Source organism: Cherax quadricarinatus, chromosome 50 (assembly GCF_038502225.1).
Source record: "Cherax quadricarinatus isolate ZL_2023a chromosome 50, ASM3850222v1, whole genome shotgun sequence".
Classification (NCBI taxonomy): domain Eukaryota; kingdom Metazoa; phylum Arthropoda; class Malacostraca; order Decapoda; family Parastacidae; genus Cherax; species Cherax quadricarinatus.
In genome coordinates this window covers 205,001-228,931 of record NC_091341.1, presented here as the reverse complement: position 1 = coordinate 228,931, position 23,931 = coordinate 205,001, and the positions used below count along the sequence as shown (strand labels likewise).

Genomic DNA, 23,931 nt, shown 5'->3' with positions numbered 1-23,931 from the left:
GAAAACCGGGTACACAATGTAGACAAGTTGTGCTCTTTAACTTACCTTGTAGTGGACTCGTGAACCTGGATGCTGCTCCTGCTGAAAAAAAGTTATTTCCGCATTAAATTCATTCTATATTGCATAGTATATTTAGGTTTAAGGATATAATATTAATGTTAGATATGAGGTGTGGAATTCATTTATAGGTAATAAATGGATTCAGCACAGTCGGACTGATCAGAGAATGGTACATGGCATATGTAAGTCACATACACACGAACAAAAAATCCTATATGATTTAAGCACCAGTTTAATATAATGCGACAATATGTTTGAAGTATTTTTAGAATCAAATTGTGATACATAACAAAGCATATTGTCAGCTTTCTCTTTCCCTGGGTGGAGTTGGGGAGAGGATCTCCAGGCCTGTCAGGAAAGAGTTCAGTCCTGCTAGAGGATCCATAGCTAGGACAAGATCCGTCCTGTAAGAGGGTTCATAATAATAATAAAAAAAAAACAAGAAAAGCACACCTGCTCTGCTAGAAGTACGCATGGAAACATAAAAAAAAAGTTTTTCCTTCCAAAATACTGTAAAGATATACAAAAAAATACATAAGAACAAATGCGAACATTGCTTTAATAGCAAGCGAATGGCTGTAATTTCCCAGGAAAACGACCTAGCATGTGTACACACACTCAGCTTCACTACCTCAGTAGAAGGTGAATAGGCAAAAATCAGTGTCAGGAAACACTTGTCTTGTTTCCTGACTAATAAACCACCACCACCACCACAACTACTACCACCTCCACTACCACCACCAACACCATTATCACAACCACCACCTCCATAACCACCACTACCATTATCTCAACCATCACCACCAGGAGACACCAGACACAACTTTGTAATTATTACTTTTTTATGTGAGAAGGACTGGTCTACCATTACACTTCGTGTTGTACTTTTTATTTATTTTAAATAGGTTGACTGGTAAGCCCGAGGAAGGCTTCTCTCAGGTGAGAAAAAGTTCCACTGAGTCATTAACTCCCAACACACCACACATCGTTACATTTCTCCTGACAAACAAAATATTTTACCTCGGCAATAACTCCCGTAAACTCAAACATGTAATTACAAATATATAACTATATTTATTAATTTATACAAAAAAAAATGTAAATACTGGACATTTTGAGGATGGATCGTGCTTGAGTAGTCACTGAAGTGCAATCCATGAAATTCCAGCTCTGAGAGAAGATTTTTAAGATTGTGGCCAGATGGGCGAGTTTAATGGACAGTGCCACTCATCCTATAAGTAAACATACATATTTACCCACAGGTATCGATACCTTTACAAGCAACATTATTTGAATGCAGCAAATTCTGCATACTTTTGAAAAATGCTATCAACCTTATTTACAACTTGTTTGTAGTGTGCATATATATTTACAGTAATGATTCTATAATCTTGTATTCCGGTACACTATAAAATATAGTACGTGATGTTTTTATCTTCCTCTCTACATACTGTCCTTCTTCTCAGTAAGTTACACCATCCTGCCACATAAAAATGTCACCACCGTCGTTACTCTTTTGTTTCCACCTTTCTTACCATAAACAAATATTTCATCATATACAACATTATTGTACCACTGTAGATATTGACAATTTTCTTATAAACTTCCCTTACCGAAATCGTCTACTTTTTCACTTTGTAATTTGTTGCACTGTTTCTCCTAACTGTAGTTTATATTTCCTTGTGCTCCTGTTTCTGCTAATTCATCTACTCTCTCATCCCTTCAGTGGTCAATTTAAGGGCAACTTGTTAGTCTGGGTTGATGATACCCAGTCCTGAAGTCTTACAAACTTTTCAAGATGCCTGACAAACTTCTAATTCTTAACTACTGTAGAGCGTTATCCAGCAACACCAATTTCAGGATCTGGTGATCTGTCGGTAACTATCTGGTCGAGACTTCCATCACATTTTGTGTTGATAATGACCATGTGTATCTTTGACTTTTATATTTGTTTACTTGTCACTATCATTATTTCACTTTTTCCTCACCGGACTGGACTGCTCGTCTTGATATACAAGTCCTCTAGTTATACTAGTATTGGAAGAGCAATGTTTATCATATCCACCGACTCATGAATCAGCCACCTTGACTAGTACTTCCTACGACGTTACTACAGCCACCTCATATTCCAACATAACATGTAAAGAACATTCCACTGAGACTATTTTAAGGGCGTTAGTAGCAGTGGTTTTTATTAAAAAGTTAGTGTAAGGAACTGTATATTCTTTATGAACAAGGTTGCATCAGTCAATTATTTTGAGACGGAAAAGTGAGCATGCATGTTACTCATGGATACAAACTGGTCAGAGATACAGTAGGAACTTCTTTAATATGGGGAAGTGAGTATGTAGCCCACATTATCATATTCATGGTGAAACGCTAAATCCATAACAATACAACGCATGTATCTATTTTATTTAGAAAAATTGAATGCATCAAGAATGTTCGATATAACAGTTACACGGCGGGAACAAAAGCTAGCTATATTTTCCATGTGTCATTCCATCACACAAGAAGGGGTACCATACATAGTACGTGGAGGTAATCAGGTTTGATCAGAGAAAAGGGTGGGCAGTTCCATATCCCTGGATCAAGAGCCCTTCACCAGCTTCAAGTCACCCTCCTCAGCCTTCCTTGAAGGAGTTAGTTTAGACAGTAGTGGAAACACATACCATACACTAAGTAGAAGGCAAACTCTACTCAACCCACTAGTGCTAATTGCTTACGCTGATACCTGACTATGACCCTCATGCTGATCTGTGGGTGGAGTCACAATATAACCATCCTGTGGGGTGGCAGTCACAGTACAACCATCCTGTGGGGTGGCAGTCACAATATAACCATCCTGTGGGGTGGCAGTCACAGTACAACCATCCTGTGGGGTGGCAGTCACAATACAACCATCCTATGGGATGGCAGTCACAATACAACCATCCTGTGGGGTGGCAGTCACTATACAACCATCCTGTGGGATGGCAGTCACAATACAACCATCCTATGGGATGGCAGTCACAATACAACCATCCTGTAGGGTGGCAGTCACAATACAACCATCCTGTGGGGTGGCAGTCACAATACAACCACCCTGTGGGGTGGCAGTCACAATACAACCATCCTGTGGGGTGGCAGTCACAATACAACCATCCTGTAGGGTGGCAGTCACAATACAACCATCCTGTGGGGTGGCAGTCACAATACAACCATCCTGTGGGATGGCAGTCACAATACAACCATCCTGTGGGGTGGCAGTCACAATACAACCATCCTGTAGGGTGGCAGTCACAATACAACCATCCTGTGGGGTGGCAGTCACAATACAACCATCCTGTAGGGTGGCAGTCACAATACAACCATCCTGTGGGGTGGCAGTCACAATACAACCATCCTGTAGGGTGGCAGTCACAGTACAACCATCCTGTGGGGTGGCAGTCACAATACAACCATCCTGTGGGGTGGCAGTCACAATACAACCATCCTGTAGGGTGGCAGTCACAGTACAACCATCCTGTAGGGTGGCAGTCACAGTACAACCATCCTGTGGGATGGCAGTCACAGTACAACCATCCTGTAGGGTGGCAGTCACAATACAACCATCCTGTGGGGTGGCAGTCACAGTACAACCATCCTGTAGGGTGGCAGTCACAGTACAACCATCCTGTGGGATGGCAGTCACAATATAACCATCCTGTAGGGTGGCAGTCACAATACAACCATCCTATGGGATGGCAGTCACAATACAACCATCCTGTGGGGTGGCAGTCACAATACAACCATCCTGTAGGGTGGCAGTCACAATACAACCATCCTGTGGGGTGGCAGTCACAATACAACCATCCTATGGGATGGCAGTCACAATACAACCATCCTGTGGGGTGGCAGTCACAATACAACCATCCTGTAGGGTGGCAGTCACAATACAACCATCCTGTGGGGTGGCAGTCACAGTACAACCATCCTGTGGGGTGGCAGTCACAATACAACCATCCTGTGGGGTGGCAGTCACAATACAACCATCCTGTAGGGTGGCAGTCACAATACAACCATCCTGTGGGGTGGCAGTCACAATACAACCATCCTGTAGGGTGGCAGTCACAATACAACCATCCTGTAGGGTGGCAGTCACAATACAACCATCCTGTGGGGTGGCAGTCACAATACAACCATCCTGTGGGGTGGCAGTCACAATACAACCATCCTGTAGGGTTGCAGTCACTATACAACCATCCTGTAGGGTGGCAGTCACAATACAACCATCCTGTAGGGTGGCAGTCACAATACAACCATCCTGTGGGGTGGCAGTCACAATACAACCATCCTGTGGGGTGGCAGTCACAATACAACCATCCTGTGGGGTGGCAGTCACAATACAACCATCCTGTGGGGTGGCAGTCACAATACAACCATCCTGTAGGGTGGCAGTCACAATACAACCATCCTGTGGGGTGGCAGTCACTATACAACCATCCTGTGGGGTGGCAGTCACAATACAACCATCCTGTCGGGTGGCAGTCACAATACAACCATCCTGTGGGGTGGCAGTCACTATACAACCATCCTGTGGGGTGGCAGTCACAATACAACCATCCTGTAGGGTGGCAGTCACAATACAACCATCCTGTGGGGTGGCAGTCACAATACAACCATCCTGTGGGGTGGCAGTCACTATACAACCATCCTGTGGGGTGGCAGTCACAATACAACCATCCTGTGGGGTGGCAGTCACAATACAACCATCCTGTAGGGTGGCAGTCACAATACAACCATCCTGTGGGGTGGCAGTCACAATACAACCATCCTGTGGGATGGCAGTCACAATACAACCATCCTGTAGGGTGGCAGTCACAATACAACCATCCTGTAGGGTGGCAGTCACAATACAACCATCCTGTAGGGTGGCAGTCACTATACAACCATCCTGTGGGGTGGCAGTCACAATACAACCATCCTGTGGGGTGGCAGTCACAATACAACCATCCTGTAGGGTGGCAGTCACTATACAACCATCCTGTGGGGTGGCAGTCACAATACAACCATCCTGTGGGGTGGCAGTCACAATACAACCATCCTATGGGATGGCAGTCACAATACAACCATCCTGTAGGGTGGCAGTCACAATACAACCATCCTGAAGGTGATTGTCACAATACATCCATACAGTGAGTTGCAAGTAAACACAGAAGGGTTGTAGACTACACAAAAGTGGCCGGGGCAAGATAAGGCTGACATCATAACCTCTCATTAACAGAGGATTCTTTCACTAATGAAGGAAGATGCGAGGAACCAGGGTAGAAGGCCAAGAGGGAACAAATATCGATCCCATGACAGCCTCCCTCTACCTTTCCCCAATCATCTGGCCGGTAAAATGTCAATGCGTTTGAAACCTAGAGTTCTGCTGCAAGTATTCAGAAATTAGGTAAAAAGGGGGATCCTTCCTGTATTCTGGTGCATCTAATGATAATAAAATTTTTGTATCAAAATGAAAAAGTAGATACAAAATGCGATCCTTTATTGACTACACTTCGCCCACACAGTCCACTGTGTAGGCAAAACGTAGTCAATAAAGAATCGCATTATACTGCATTTGTGTCTTCTTTTCCATCGCGTTGGTATTTTATACTATTTATATCCATTAGTATAAAATGATGATTCCTATCCGCACACATATGCTCCGAAAAAAAAAATTAACGCTCATTCTTGCATTCTACTAAATAAAAAACTGTCTTCAAATTCACCGAACGCATTACAATTGATTTTTCAGTAAAGAAGAGCAAGTCATTACCGTCAACGATGCTGGATGTAAACATGTGGTGAGCGAAGCATTAACCATCTCTTTCTCGCCCTCGTCCAGTACATCCATAATCTCTCACATTTCACCTCGACCTTCCCCCTCCTCCTCCTCCTCCTGTTCCACCTCCTTCTGAGGTCTGGTGAGGGACACTTGCAGGTTGAGAGGAGAGTGTGGGTGAGCGAATATCTTGTTAAAGTGGATATTGCGAAGCTACTGCCCACCCACCCACCCTTCTACCTCATCCACTCACTCTACTGTCTGCTGCTTCACTCGCCCACTTACCCATCTGCCTCACATGGCACCCACCGTACTGCCTCACCTACCCATCCACCCTAATGCCTCACATACCCATCCACCCTACTAGCTCACCTACCCATCCACTCTACTGCCTCACCTATCCATCCACCCTACTGCCTCACCTACCCACCCACCCATCCACACTACTGCCTACTGCTTCACCCACACTACTGCCTACTGCTTCACCCACACTACTGCCTACTGCTTAACCCACACTACTGCCTACTGCTTCACCCACACTACTGCCTACTGCTTCACCCACACTACTGCCTACTGCTTCACCCACACTACTGCCTACTGCTTCACCCACACTACTGCCTACTGCTTCACCCACACTACTGCCTACTGCTTCACCCACACTACTGCCTACTGCTTCACCCACACTACTGCCTACTGCTTCACCCACACTACTGCCTACTGCTTCACCCACACTACTGCCTACTGCTTCACCCACACTACTGCCTACTGCTTCACCCACACTACTGCCTACTGCTTCACCCACACTACTGCCTACTGCTTCACCCACACTACTGCCTACTGCTTCACCCACACTACTGTCTGCTGCTTCACCCACATTACTGCCTACTGCTTCACCCACACTACTGCCTACTGCTTCACCCACATTACTGCCTACTGCTTCACCCACACTACTGCCTACTGCTTCACCCACACTACTGCCTACTGCTTCACCCACACTACTGCCTACTACTTCACCCACACTACTGCCTACTGCTTCACCCACATTACTGCCTACTGCTTCACCCACACTACTGCCTGCTGCTTCACCCACATTACTGCCTACTGCTTCACCCACACTACTGCCTACTGCTTCACCCACACTACTGCCTACTGCTTCACCCACACTACTGCCTGCTGCTTCACCCACATTACTGCCTACTGCTTCACCCACACTACTGCCTACTGCTTCACCCACACTACTGCCTACTGCTTCACCCACACTACTGCCTACTGCTTCACCCACACTACTGCCTGCTGCTTCACCCACATTACTGCCTACTGCTTCACCCACACTACTGCCTACTGCTTCACCCACACTACTGCCTGCTGCTTCACCCACATTACTGCCTACTGCTTCACCCACACTACTGCCTACTGCTTCACCCACACTACTGCCTGCTGCTTCACCCACATTACTGCCTACTGCTTCACCCACACTACTGCCTACTGCTTCACCCACACTATATGTTGAAACACAAACGTAACTGTTACACAGGTGTTGAAACACACACATGACAGTTACACAGGTGTTGAAACACACACATGACAGTTACACGGGTGTTGAAACACACACATAACAGTTACACGGGGGTTGAAACACACACATAACAGTTACACAGGTGTTGAAACACACACATAACAGTTACACGGGTGCTGAAACACACACATAACAGTTACACGGGTGTTGAAACACACACATAACAGTTACACGGGTGTTGAAACACACACATAACAGTTACACGGGTGTTGAAACACACACATAACAGTTACACGGGTGTTGAAACACACACATAACAGTTACACGGGTGTTGAAACACACACATAACAGTTAGACATAAACTAGTGGTAATCGGTGAATAATTAATCTAGGATATACATTATTTAACCCACCATTTATAAATTCTTTATTATTTACTTGTATAAATATTCAGGTTTTACTTACTACGGTACCGTTGGGGTTTGAACCCATGGCGAGTGAGTGGTAAAACTCCAGGCCAGTGCGTAAGCCACTGGACCAGCTGGCTACAATATCCAACTAGGTATATTTATACTTAGTTGAATGAATCTTATTGTAGCTAACTGGTCCAGTGGCTTACGCACTGGCCTGGAGTTTTACAACTCACTCGCCATGGGTTCAAACCCCTCCAACGCAGACGAGAGAGATACATGATAACATACACTTGGAAGGTCCTGGAGGGATTGGTACCAAACCTGCACACGAAAATCACTCCATATGAAAGCAAAAGACTCAGCAGGAGATGCAACATTTCCCCGATGATAAGCAAGAGCGCCACGAGTACACTGAGAGACAACACAGTAAGTGTCCGGGGCCCAAGACTGTTCAATTGCCTCCCAGCATATATAAGAGGTATTACCAATAGACCCCTGGCTGTCTTCAAGAAGGCACTGGACAGGCACCTAAAGTCAGTACCTGACCAATTGGGCTGTGGTTCGTACGTCAGCTTGCGTGCGGCCAGCAGTAACAGCCTTGTTGATCAGACCCTGATCCACTATGAGGCCTGGTCTCAGACCGAGCCGCGGGGGCGTTGACCCCCGAAACCCTCTCCAGGTAAACTCCAGGTACTATGGTTTGTTTGCAATCGTGTTTCACTTCATTCTAATTATATAAACTTTAAAAAATCAAGTAGTAAAAATACGTTGCTGAATAATTATAAAGAAAACACAGCTGAAGATTAACACTACATAAGAAGCCTAAGTACTAGACTGACTCGTCAGAAAATGCACCAGAAAAAATATTTGGCAATAATGAATGTTGGTGAAACTGGTGTAAAGAGAGACCTGGTCAAATATTACAGCATATCATATGACCTTCACAGATAGAACGAGCAGAGACGAGTCAATTTATTATCCACATGGCGAGGCGTGACCTGCTATCAAGAATCTGGGGATTTTTTTTCCTCTTCCTTGGGCCAGCCTCTCTTTGACCCTTCTCTTCCTGTTGCAGTCAAGCCATAGGGACACCAATTAAAATAAAGCAAATATGTTGACTTTACTGGGTTATGGTAGGATATATCTACATAATGTACCTGGAGTTTACCTGGAGAGGGTTTCGGGGGTCAACGCCCCCGCAGCCAGGTCTGAGACCAGTACTTGTTTGTGTACATAACGTCTGTGTAGCCTCAAGATCACTGTAAAAATAATTATTATGCACGCAAACCTGAATCAACATTTACTTCCTCTCCTCTTTGCTCCCGGCTCCCGTCCATGTGTTAACCTGAGTGAGTGTATCCGCTTTATATGAGAAATGTCGCTCCTTAACTACCGTTGATGAGACTAATCTTCTCATCGAGGCTTTCTACCTTTCCACCAATGCCCGAGATGTTATTCACAGTATGACTTGTCATGTGCTAAGTGACTTCTACCACTTCCCGACATATAATAACTAGGCGGCTTGTTGTTGTTGCTGTGCAATCCGTGAGAGATATCTTCCTTGTCACACAACCCCAGCCTCCTGTACATCAACGGACCTATACCTCAAAAACCTCAACAGGCAGAGGAGCTACAGTTCAACTCCCTCAACAGACTTAAAAGATATATAGTATCATTGATGGTATACAATACCGACAAGCTGACGAACAGGACACAGATGCAACACTTGGTTATCTTCATTTCGCCTGCGCAGTAGGCTTCTTAAATCACATAAAGTATTGTACTGAAGAAGTCTGCCGTGCTTGCCAGGCGTTTCGGTAAATAAAGATAATTCAGACCTCTAGCTGTCTTCAAGAGGGAGCTGGACAGACATCTAAACTTAGTACCTGACCCGCTGGGCTGTGGTCCGTACATTGGATTGCATACGGCCAGCAGTAACAGCCTGGTTGATCAGGTCCTGATCCACCGGTTGTCTACAGTTATATAACAACCACTGTAGACCAACACCATCAAACTTAAGGTAATACATGGTTATAATTATAACCTTAATTTTTAAAGGTGGGCTGCAGAAAACAATATGAAGTTCAATGATGAGAAATTTCAATTACTCAGATATGGTAAACATGAGGAAATTAAATCTTCATCAGAGTACAAAACAAATTCTGGCCACAAAATAGAGCGAAACACCAACGTCAAAGACCTGGGAGTGATCATGTCGGAGGATTTCACATTCAAGGACCATAACATTGTATCAATCGCATCTGCTAGAAAAATGACAGGATGGATAATGAGAACCTTCAAAACTAGGGAGGCCAAGCCCATGATGACACTCTTCAGGTCACTTGTTCTATCTAGGCTGGAATATTGCTGCACACTAACAGCACCTTTCAAGGCAGGTGAAATTGCCGACCTAGAAAATGTACAGAGAACTTTCACGGCGCGCATAACGGAGATAAAACACCTCAATTACTGGGAGCGCTTGAGGTTCCTAAACCTGTATTCCCTGGAACGCAGGAGGGAGAGATACATGATTATATACACCTGGAAAATCCTAGAGGGACTAGTACCGAACTTGCACACGAAAATCACTCACTACGAAAGCAAAAGACTTGGCAGACGATGCACCATCCCCCCAATGAAAAGCAGGGGTGTCACTAGCACGTTAAGAGACCATACAATAAGTGTCAGGGGCCCGAGACTGTTCAACTGCCTCCCAGCACACATAAGGGGTGGTCTGGTGGCTAAAGCTCCCGCTTCACACACGGAGGGCCCGGGTTCGATTCCCGGCGGGTGGAAATTCCGACACGTTTCCTTACACCTATTGTCCTGTTCACCTAGCAGCAAATAGGTACCTGGGTGTTAGTCGACTGGTGTGGGTCGCATCCTGGGGGACAAGATTAAGGACCCCAATGGAAATAAGTTAGACAGTCCTTGATGACGCACTGACTTTCTTGGGTTATCCTGGGTGGCTAACCCTCCGGGGTTAAAAATCCGAACGAAATCTTATCTTATCTTATCTTACCAACAGACCCCTGGCAGTCTTCCAGCTGGCACTGGACAAGCACCTAAAGTCAGTTCCTGATCAGCCGGGCTGTGGCTCGTACGTTGGTTTGCGTGCAGCCAGCAGCAACAGCCTGGTTGATCAGGCTCTGATCCACCAGGAGGCCTGGTCACAGACCGGGCCGCGGGGGAGTTGACCCCCGGAACTCTCTCCAGGTAAACTCCAGACCGGTAAGCCAGTGGAAGGCCTCGGTCAGATGATCAAAAGCTCCAGTGGCAGGTCATCATATAACTAAGACCCGCGTCAGGAAACACTTATCCTGTTTCCTGATAAATTTGACCTTACTTAACCTAACACTATCAATGGATCCAGGAGCTAGAGGTGAACAACGTCAAATACCGGAATCATGTGAGACGATGGTTGAAAGAGGCACAAATACAGAGCCAAGCTTTAAAGGCAGCTCAGAACACGATGAAACAGAGATATGACAGAAATTCAAAGTTTCGCTCCTTCCATCCATGAGACAAGGTGTTGGTACAGGAACCTATACCTGACTACACCTTAAAAGCTAGATTTACGGGACCTATGCAAATTGTAAGTAAATTATCTTATGTAAATTATGTGGCGTCTCCCCTTGACAAGACCTCAAAAATTAAAACTTACCACATTAATCAAATTAAAGCATTTAATACACCAGATAAAGTCCCAGCAATGACTGTGTCCTCTGCCTCTGTAGATGACCTTGACTCTGCACTCTCTTTCTGAGATTAATGTAAAGCTTCCCTATTCTGTCCTCCTCAAGGATCCTAGCCCTTTAATGGTGGGGCTGGATAAGAATCAAGTAACAGGTTTAACTGCGCTCCTACAATCTTACCCTGATATCTTTTCAGATGTTCCAAAAAAATGTACATTAGGATATCATGACGTAGATGTTGGAAACTCTAAACCTATTAAACTCCTCCTCTACAGAGCTAATCCTGAAAAACAGAGGCTACTTCAGCAGGAGGTAGAATTTCTGTTAAGGCGTGAGTTAGTGGAGGAGGAGTCTAGTCCATGGGCTTCACCGTGCATCCTTGTTAAGAAAGCTGATGGAGGTTTTCGAATGTGTACAGACTACCATAAGGTGAATGAGGTCACAATTGCAGATGCTTATCCTCTGTCACGTCTAGATGACGTAATCGACTTTGTGGGTAAGGCTACTTTTGTGTCCAAGTTAGATCTCCTAAAGGGTTACTATCAGGTACCTTTGACCGATAAGGTGAAGGAAATCTCTGCCTTCATAATTCCTGGAGGTCATTATCAATATACAGTTACCCCCTTCAGAATGAAAAACTCGCCCGCTTCATTCCAGAAACTGATACATCAGGCTATTAAAGGACTTGAAGGCACGGCAGCTTGCCTGGACGACATTCTTATTGTGTCGGATACTTGGGATCAACACATGTTTAGGCTTAAGGCTCTCTTTGAGACCTTCCAGAGTTTCCACTTAACTGTTAACTTATCTAAGTCTTCCTTTCGTCAGGCTACTGTTAATTTTTTTGGGCATGAAGTAGGTAGTGACAAAGTAGCCCCTAAATTTGCTAAAATTCTTGCCATTAAAAATTATCCAATACCTCAAGATAGGAAATCTTTCCAACATTTCCTAGGCATGGTAGGATTTTATAGAAGATTCTGTAAAAACCTTGCAGATATTATAGCCCCTTTAACCTCCCTTACCAGTCACAAATCCCCCTTCTTTTGGACCCCAGAATGTCAAAACTCATCCACGAAAGCAAAAAGACTGTTCTGTACTGCACCCATTCTTCTGTCTCCTGATTTCCCAAAATCATTTACATTACAAGTGGATGCTTGTGAATCAGGGGTGGGAGCAGTACTCCTGTAAGCTAGGGACGATGGGTTGCAGCCTGTGGCCTACTTCTCGGCCAAGTACCAATCACACCAGAGGGCCTACTCTACAATTGAAAAAGAAGCTCTTGCTCTGATACTGGCACTGGAGCACTTTGAAATATACATGGGCCAGACATCTCAGGTGGTCACAGTCTACAGTGACCACAACCCTCTGGTGTATCTTAATCATATGAAAAACCATAATACAAGACTCATGCATTGGAGTCTTAGGCTGCAACCATATAACATATGTATTAAGCACATTGCTGGCCAAGATAATAAGTTGGCTGATTCGTTATCAAAAGTGTAACATTCAAAAGTATTAGGTTAGGATGTGTTAGGGACTATGGGTAAAAACCAGCTCTTTTTTCCCCCTTTTGTATATACTGTTTAAATTGTTTGGTGGTTTTTTTTTAGTGAGGGGATATTCTGCTACCGTCTGCAGGTATCTTGGACCTACTGTCTGCTGTCTTTATGTCGTGATAAAAGTTGACCTCTAAGAGTTGGACAGTTGAGAAGGCGGTCCCATTATTGTACTATGCCATGGCGGCACTTTTACCCATGGAGGTGGAAGCCTAGTCCTAAGCCCTCTTGGGGTGGGGGTGTAAAGAGTATGTAATCTTTATTCAGAGCATGTTAACACACTCACATACCTGGAGTTTACCTGGAGAGGGGTTCAGGGGTCAACGCCCCTGTGGCCCGGTCTGAGACCAGGCCTCATGGTGGATCAGGGTCTGATCAACTAGGCTGTTACTGCTGGCCGCACGCAAGCTGACGTACGAACCACAGCCCATTTGGTCAGGTACTGACTTTAGGTGCCTGTCCAGTGCCTTCTTGAAGACAGCCAGGGGTCTATTGGTAATCCCCTTTATGTATGCTGGGAGGCAATTGAACATAGGCTGCCTCCCCAACCAGCAAACTAGATACTAAGGATCTAACGATCTAACGGGGCCCCATCGTATGATCAGTATCTAGGTTCAGCCAATGAGAAGGTGGATCTGGCAATTGTGAAGGTGATGTGGATACCACTCACATTCTCACCCTTGGCATCTCCATTCGAGAGCTGGTTGAAGCACCGTGGTCTGCATTCTACTGGCTTCAATTGTCTTGATTACCGTGGCGTGCACTAATACCTATTGCTGTACATAGTGTATATAGTGTACATACTTCTGTCTATACTTGGTGAAGGATAATATAATTCAAAGTTTTTCTGCATTTATTTTGCTCCCTTACACCCAGGATAACAGACCTTTGAGTACCTGAGTTGTAACAGGGAGTCTGTTTGACAAGCTGGTCTCAGGTACACGAGATCACAACTGGAAGTTAAAAGCACAGATGAGTAACGGATGTTAGAAAATACTTCATAAGACCTAGACAGTGAAGAGGTAGAAGCAGAATCCACGGTACCCCGTGGCCTGGTGGCAAAAGCTCTCTCACACGGTAAGGGTACGGGTTCAATTCCCGGCGAAGGGGTGGAAACATCGGACGTGTTTCCTTACACTGGTTGTCTATGTTCACCCATCAGTAAAATGTGTACCTGGGTGTTAGTTGACTGGTGTGGGTCGCATCCTGGGACAAAACTGACCTAATTTGCCCGAAATGCTCTGTATAACAAGCGGCTTTCTACGTACTAGTATGTCGTTGATGTCAGCTAGGCCTGTATACCTCGTACTTGTACTTGTAGTACATAAAGATATTATATTATTATTGCTTTAAGAATGGGTATGATATTGCCCACGCATCCAGAATAGTGAAACCAATAGCGGCCAACAGAGGTGGGGCCAGAAGCTGAAATTCGATCCCTGCAACCACAATTAGGCGAGTACAATTAGGTAGTACACAAAATAGTACACTGTATAGTTTTAACTTGTGAAAACCCAATAAAGTCAAACAACCCCTGCCAATTTGGATTCAGGCCTAATAAAAATACTAATGATGCTATTATACACATGCTAGAACATATATACACTGCAATAGAGAAAAAAGAAGTCCCACTGGGGATCTTCATTGACTTACGTAAAACTTTTGATAGTTGACCATGACTTGCTCCACGTAAAATTGTCACACTATGGTATAAGAGGGCACTCCCTCAACTACCTCAAGTCATACCTCAGCAACAGAAGCCAATATGTGTACGCAAATGGGGCAAGCTCTTCCGCACAACCAATTACAGTTGGTGTCCCACAGGGAAGTGTCCTTGGCCCTCTTCTCTTTCTCCTATACATAAATGGCCTACCAAATGCTTCGCAATTACTCAAACCCACACTTTTTGCAGATGACACTACATACGTCTTCTCTCACCCGAGCCCAGTCACGCTAGCCAATACTGTAAATACCGAATTACAGAAAATATCTACCTGGATGAGGACTAACAAACTTACACTAAACATTGACAAAACCTACTTCATTCAGTTTGGTAACAGAGCTACAGATGTCCCTCTTAACATAACGATAAACGGATCACCTATCACAAAGCTAACAGAGGGAAAATTCTTAGGAATCCACCTTGATAATAGACTCAAATTTCATACACATATACAACAAATTTCTAAGAAAATTTCCAAGACTGTAGGCATACTATCGAAGATACGGTACTATGTTCCACAGTCAGCCCTCCTGGCCCTATATCACTCTCTTATTTACCCCTATCTCACCTATGGAATTTGTGCATGGGGCTCAACAACAATTAACCATCTCAGACCACTAATTACCCAACAAAAGGCTGCAGTTAGAATAACAAATTCTCACTACAGGCAGCACACTCCACCAATATTCAAAACACTCAACCTACTCACCATACAAAACATCCATAATTATTATTGCACCTATTACATACATAGAACACTTAACTCTGATATTAACCCTCCCCTCAAACATCTCCTTGCCAACCTCAACAGAACACATGACCATAACACAAGGCACAGATCACTCTTTAATGTTCCTCGTGTCCATCTCATGCTATGCAATAACTCAATGCACATAAAAGGCCCTAAAATCTGGAATTCATTACCTGTAAATATATAAGAAACACTACCTGTTTATAAATTCGTCTCTTCTCAAGGATCACTTACTCACCCAAAACCAAATAAATACTGAATAACTGAACCTTATAAATTGTATATCTTAAATGTTTCTCATAATTATATCACATAAATGTTAAACCTAAGACCCAATCTAACTTTATTTTTTAAATACACTACCTAACAGAATACTCCATTCTATTGAATGTACAGCAATGCATGCAACCATATGACCTGTCTTTGTAATACTCATTTGTGCTTTATAGTTATCTGTTTACAATAATGTCTTATCACTGATTTCATCATTGCTTAGTTAATCTTAAGTTAATTTTAAGCCAGCCCGTAATGCTATGCATATAAGTGGCTTTGGCATGCTGCTCTTACCTGTATTTTTGTGTACCTCTGTATGTATGCTAAAATTACTAAATAAATAAATAAATAAATAAATAAATAAATAAATAAATGTGACTTACTTACTTAGTCCTATAATTATAATAAAACGATTGATCTCGAGCACTTGCTATGCGGTGAGCGGTGATCAGGACCGGCGCTATATACAACACATCAGAAGAATTGGGCTATATGGGCTCATATGGAGTCGAAATACTGTATTTTCAGCAGAAATACGAAGAATGCATTCGGCCCTAAGACCGTAAAAATCCCCTACCACCCAACAAGAACAACAACAACAAATAATACCCATGAAAACTTTGTTCAATACTTTTTGAAAAATTTAGTTTAAAAAATAAATGCTATATATATATAACAGTTTAACCTTTATTGTAAATTTCCTTTGTTATATGAAAATTAAGTGTTTGAATTGAGCTCTATTTATTTTATTATTGTTTTAATCAATGTCACATCCAGTTGTTGCAGGAGAACTATGTTCATAAATGCTGACGTTATCGTGTACTAAGCGTTCTAATGGCTGTTGGTTCTGATAATATAAACACGGCGTAGCACTGGGAAAAGTGGCTGTAACGTAAATATAGTGATTAATGTAACAGTTTTGTGGAAAAATAACACCACCACAATGTTAAAGAGAGGACATAAGCACACACTGTGCGAGTCAGGTAAGCCATAGTCAAGTGAATCACACGTGTGATACTATGCATGTTGCGGCTAATTTTACAATTTGCTTTACGGTATACCTGGTCACGGGCGCTAAACAAGTAAGTTTATTCAGGTATAAACACATACAGTTACATAGATTATCACATAGCAGTATGTGTGTAGAGAACCTAGGATAATCCAAAAATGTCAGTGACTTATTTCCATTGTTTTTTTTTTGTCTTATTATTATACTATAAAGGAGATATACTAGGAATATGGTAGAGTGGGTTATTTATATTTACATGTATGTTAGCAAAAAAAAAAAAATTTCCTCCCTTTTTGTCGCTACATTCATTAGACACCTTTTGGCTCTCTTCTTGAACTGGTTCATGGTATGACTGGCTTTGACATGTCCAGACAGTCTTTTCCATTCCTTTGTTGCTGTACAATAAAAGGTGTTTGAAGCCTGGCCACTAACTGTGGGTACTACAATGTTGTGCTAAAAGTTGTACTACAAGTGGCCAAAGTGTTTCTGTCATTGATGTAGGTATACATAGTGCGGTGATGTCTGGTCAAATTAATATTAAACCTTAGCTGTTATTGGAATTATATATACATTTCATATTTTCAACTGACTGTAACTGGTCTGCTGTCAGATTGGCCCAAAGCATTTCCAAGTCATAGCGCTGACCTCTTGACAGGTTTATGATACACTAATAACAAAACTGATTACAAAGTTGAATGCTGATGCATTAATATATATTCAAAATATGCATTGTTTATGTTTTTACTTGTATGTTTATTTATGTAGATATACTGATGCACGCATGAACAAAGATCACTTACTACTCTCAGGTGACTTCAATATAAATCTCCTGCAAGACCAGGACCCACACGTTACTGAATTCACAAACACAATGAGTAACTGTATGTTACTACCAACAGTAACAAAACCTACAAGAGTTACAGAGACTAGTGTTTCCCTACTTGACCACATCTGGACCAACACCATATCCCCTTTAAAATCAGGCATAATTACAGATAATACCACAGACCACTACCCTACTTTCCTCATAACAACTCTTGGTAAACTACCCCAAGACACTACTAAAGTCACCTTCAGACTTCACAATGAGGCAGCCATTAATAACTTCACAACAGCAGTAGCAAACATTGATTGGCACACTGAGCTAGAAATCTATACAGATATTGACGAATGTATTAATAATTTTCTAAAGACCCAATACCTCTATAACAAGCACTGCCCTAAAAAAACTAAACAGATGACAGCTAAGAGACTGAACAGTCCCTGGCTAACACCCAGCATTCTCAAATCCATAAATACAAAACACCAATATGAAAAACAGTACAGAATGGGTCACATAACCAGAGACCAAACAAAACGTTACTTGTCAATCCTAACCAGCCTGATAAGAAGGGCAAAAAAATTGTATTATGAGAACAGATTATCCAACTTACGAGGTGATATAAAGAAGACCTGGAAAACCCTATCAGAAATTCTGGGAACAAAAAAGATATCACAAAATAGCGAAATAAAATTAGCAAAATCAGATGAACCCCAACTCCCACCAACAGAAACAGCAAACAGACTCAATGATTTCTTCTCCACTATAGGACAAAACCTTGCCAATAAAATCCCAAGCTCAGATACCCCACCAAATGATTACCTCACCGGCAACTCCGAACACACTGTTCCTAGCTCCGACTAACCCATACGAAGTCTCCCTTATTATCAACGCACTAAAAAACAAGGCAGGAGATTTAAATACCTTACCACCCTTTACATACAAAAAAGTGTCACAAGTGCTATCACCAATCATTGCAACACTCTTTAACAAATCCATTGAATCCTCCACCTTCCCTACAGTACTCAAAATAGCAAGGGTCACCCCGATCCACAAAGGAGGAAACCAAACAGAGTTGAATAACTATAGGCCAATATCCAACTTACACCCTCTCTCAAAAATCTTCGAAAAATTAATTCATAAACGAATCTACTCCTACCTTATCTCCCAAAACATACTCAACCCCTGCAAATTTGGATTCAGGCCTAATAAAAATACTAATGATGCTATTATACACATACTAGAACATATATACACTGCAATAGAGAAAAAAGAAGTCCCACTGGGAATCTTCATTGACTTACATAAAGCTTTTGATACAGTTGACCATGACTTGCTCCACGTAAAATTGTCACACTATGGTATAAGAGGGCACTCCCTCAACTACCTCAAGTCATACCTCAGCAACAGAAGCCAATATGTGTACGCAAATGGGGCAAACTCTTCTGCGCAACCAATTACAGTTGGTGTCCCACAGGGAAGTGTCCTTGGCCCTCTTCTCTTTCTCCTATACATAAATGACCTTCCAAATGCTTCGCAATTACTCAAACCCACACTATTTGCAGATGACACTACATACGTCTTCTCTCACCCGAGCCCAGTCACGCTAGCCAATACTGTAAATACCGAATTACAGAAAATATCTACCTGGATGAGGACTAACAAACTTACACTAAACATTGACAAAACCTACTTCATTCAGTTTGGTAACAGAGCTACAGATGTCCCTCTTAACATAATGATAAACGGATCACCTATCACAAAGCTAACAGAGGGAAAATTCTTAGGAATCCACCTTGATAATAGACTCAAATTTCATACACATATACAACAAATTTCTAAGAAAATTTCCAAGACTGTAGGCATACTATCGAAGATACGGTACTATGTTCCACAGTCAGCCCTCCTGGCCCTATATCACTCTCTTATTTACCCCTATCTCACCTATGGAATTTGTGCATGGGGCTCAACAACAATTAACCATCTCAGACCACTAATTACCCAACAAAAGGCTGCAGTTAGAATGATAACAAATTCTCACTACAGGCAGCACACTCCACCAATATTCAATACACTAAACCTACTCACCATACAAAACATCCATACTTATTACTGCACCTATTACATACATAGAACACTTAACTCTGATATTAACCCTCCCCTCAAACATCTCCTTGCCAACCTCAACAGAACACATGACCATAACACAAGGCACAGATCACTCTTTGATGTTCCTCGTGTCCATCTCACACTGCAAAAACTCAATGCACATAAAAGGCCCTAAAATCTGGAATTCATTACCTGTAAATATAAAAGAAACACTACCTGTTTATAAATTCAAGTCTCTTCTCAAAGATCACTTACTCACCCAAAACCAAATAAATACTGAATAACTGAACCTTATAAATTGTATATCTTAAATGTTTCTCACAATTATATCACATAAATGTTAAACCTAAAACCGAATCTAACTTTATTATTTTTTAAATACACTACCTAACAGAATACTTCATACGACTGAATGTACAACAATGCATGCAACCATATGACCTGTCTTTGTAATACTCACCTGTGCTTTATAGTAATCTGTTTACATTAATGTTTTATCACTGATTTCATCATTGCTTAGTTAATCTTAAGTTAATTTTAAGCCAGCCCGTAATGCTATGCATAGTATAAGTGGCTTTGGCATGCTGCTCTTATCTGTATTTTTTGTACCTCTGTATGTGTGCTCAAATTGTTAATAAATAAATAAATAAATAAATAAATACTGGAGCTATTCCTGTCACTACTCTGTGATGATTGTCAGATTATCTTAACTATCCAGCATCTCTCGACTGGTTGTTCCATTAGTGAGAGAGAACATCAGTTTCATTTTGCACACTTAATTCTGATATGCTAATTTTGTACACCCTTCTTACTGACAGTCCCAGCTTTCCTATACTCTAAGGTTTCTAAATTTATGCAGGCCCCTCAATGAACTGGAGCTTTTTGTTCTTTCCTCAGAATGAACTGAAATATACCCACCCCTTCCTCTTCTTTAAGCTTAAGTAGTGAGTGTATTTCCTATTTGTGAAAATTTACTGACTCCACTACTACTACTGGTATTGCTAATGCCACTGCCACTGACACTAATGCCAATGCTTTCACTACTGATGCAGATGCTGTCTTCATTAGTGATTCCTCTGTCACCACTGATAATGCCATTGCCACTGATACTGCAGCCACCGATGTCACCCCCATCCATGTCGTTGCTGCCACTGACCTTGCCATCACTAATACCACCACCATGGCTGAAGCTGCCAATGCTGACACCACCACTGACTTTTTAAAACAGTCCTCTCTGATGGTTGTGCCCTTAATGAAAAGAAACTTTGACTTTTTTTTTTTAACTACTCAAATTTGTTACATGCTTTTTATTTTTTTACCTACTCCAATTTGTTACATCACCTGTGACCACCCTCTCCCCATCTTTTTCTTTGCGTATATGTCAGCTCCTCAATACGTCCACCTTTTTCCCATTCCTTTCACCTCTATCATGTGGCACTCTATAACCAATATACAGTTTATGGCTAGCCCTTTCCCATGAATATAATAATATTGAAGGTACTAATTTGCTATATCAACTGAGACCTTCTTCCTGGTGATGCACTTGAACATCTCGCCTCTGTTGTAAAGCAATGCTTTCTATGGATACAGTAAGGATGTATAGATACAGGGCAGTGTTCTGGGCCCTCTGCTATTCCTCATTTATACCAGTGACCTTGTTAATGCTTCACAGGAGCTTAACCCAATTCTGATTGCAGGTGACACAACTTTTGCCATCCCAAATGCAGATCCGGCTGCACTTAACAACACAGTAAATGTCGAACTTGGAAATATGCAGTGGACCCTCGACCAATGATATTAATCCGTTCCAGAGAGCTCATCGTTAGACGAAATTATCGTTAGCTGAATTAATTTTCCCCATAAGAAATAATGGGAATCAAATTAATCCGTTCAAGACACCCAAAAGTATGAAAAATTTTTTTTTTATCACATGAAATATACATTTTCCCACACACAAACAGAAGGATAGATGCACAATACATGTATACATATGTATATTGTGTAATGAAGAATAAATGGCACTGTACCTTTATTTTTAATTAAATCGTCATGCAACTGCCTTGTCTTTTCACATACTTGCACCTTTTGCAACAACAGCTTCCTTGATTGCCTTTCTGTTGGCCAAGATAGTAGCGATGGTTGATTGGGGTTTGTTACACAACCTGGCCAGCTTGGAGACACGCACTCCAGTTTCATACTTTGTGATGATCTCCTTCGTTTCAATTGTAATTCTCACCCTTTTTACCACAGGGTTGGCACTAGAAGCTTTCTTGGGGCCCATGGTGGCTTATTTTGCAGTTACAAGCACTAAAAACACTGGAATAATACAAAATGTACAGGATGTATGCGTGGATGCGACCACACTGGCTTGTAAACACTGGCACACTAACTGAAGGCAGGGCAGCTAAGGTGCGCTCAGGCCAGACGGGACACGTGGACGTGTTCGGGACGAATCATGTTGGTAGAGTTTTTCATCGTTGGTCGGGCCAAGATTTTTACGCTCAAACGCTCGTTAGTCGAATTTATTGTTAGACGATACCTTTGTTGGTCAGGGGTCCACTGTATATAGTTGGATCACAGCTAACAAACTCACACTCAGTGGTGATAAAACCCTCTAGTACCTCCACAAATCACTTAGTTTCAATATATCATGGAATTACCCAGATAACTGCAATCAAATCTCTGTCCCAGATTTTCGCTTGGCCGACTTCATGGGACTAAAAAATTACCTGGGTGGGCTAAATTGGTATGTCCTGACTATGGGTCAGGTAGGTGATCTTGGTTGCCAATATAAAGTTTTTCAGAGCATAGTTCTAGCTGCCCAGACAACTTTTGTTCTGAGTAGGGAAATTAGATCTAACAAAAATAATCCCAAATGGATGAATAATAGATTAAAACATCTCATTGGTCAGAAGAGAGGCATATATAGGCATATCAAAAGAGGGGATGGGCAGTTAAGAAATCAGTATATTCAATTAAAGAGAGAAATAAAGAAAGGAATAAGAAAAGCAAAAAGGGATTATGAGGCTAAGATCGCAAGGGATTCAAAGACTAACCCAAAAGGGTTCTTTCAGGTATACAGAAGTAAGATTAGAGACAAGATTGGCCCACTTAAGAGTAACTCTGGGCAGATCACTGACAGTGATAAGGATATGTGTGAAATTCTCAATACCTACTTCCTCTCAGTTTTCACCCAGGAAAATACTAGCGATATTCCTGAAATAATAGATTATGTTGAACAGGATGATAATAAACTACGATTGCGGTAACTAATGACATGGTCCTCAGACAAATAGAGAAACTAAAACCTAACAAATCCCCAGGCCCTGATGAACTGTTTGCAAGGGGGTTAAAGGAATGTAAAGAGGAACTTAGCATACCTTTGGCTAATCTTTTTAACATATCACTACAAATGGGCATAGTGCCCGATAAGTGGAAAATGGCAAATGTAATACCTATTTACAAGGCAGGTGACAGGTCCTTGGCTTCAAACTATAGACCAATAAGCCTTACCTCCATAGTGGGAAAATTTATGGAATCAATAATTGCCGAAGCAATTCGTAGCCATCTTGATAGGCATAGATTGATTAATGAATCTCAACACGGTTTTACAAAGGGGCGTTCCTGTCTTAAGAATTTACTAACTTTTTTCACTAAGGTGTTTGAGGAGGTAGATCATGGTAATGAATATGATATTGTGTATATGGACTTCAGTAGGGCTTTCAATAGAGTTCCACACCAGAGGCTATTGAGGAAACTTAAGGCACACGGACATAAGAAAACAGAGGGGCTACAATATCACGGTGTTAGGATTTATATTGGGAACTCTGCTCTCAACATATTTAACTTGTACGCTCCTGCTGATAAGTTTAATTACTTGGAGCTCCCAACTTGTGCTCATTCTGAGCCTACTCTTATTATTGGCGATTACAATGCAAGACACAAAAGCATTGGAAACTCACAGTTTGGTAATCGTAATGGCAATCAACTGTTGTCACTCTTAAACAGTCATGATAATATCCAAATTGTAGGTGACCTTGAACCCACACATATCTATGGAGGCGTCCTTGATCTGTGCCTGGGGTTCAACATTACTTCTGCCAGCTGTGAGTCTTCCATTGTAACAGATATAGCGTCTGATCATTTCCCTAGGCTAACCTCACTAGATATTGGTAATACAGTGGACCCCCGGTTAACGAACTTTTTTCATTCCAGTAGTAT

At 42.1% G+C, this 23,931-nt stretch overlaps 1 protein-coding gene across 3 annotated transcripts in view; it reads left to right on the top strand.

Annotated features, from left to right (window-relative positions):
- The first annotated feature begins 16,535 nt into the window (after positions 1-16,535).
- Cmtr1 (Cap methyltransferase 1) overlaps positions 16,536-23,931 on the top strand; it is a 140,425-nt gene continuing 133,029 nt past the window's right edge. The window contains exon 1 of one of the 3 annotated variants that reach the window (XM_053786174.2): positions 16,536-16,755. In XM_053786174.2, coding sequence (XP_053642149.1) covers positions 16,716-16,755 — 40 coding nt within the window. In that variant the 5' untranslated portion in view covers positions 16,536-16,715. The remainder of the gene's footprint in view (positions 16,756-23,931) is intronic. The other 2 variants (XM_053786175.2, XM_053786173.2) reach the window with 2 other exon arrangements.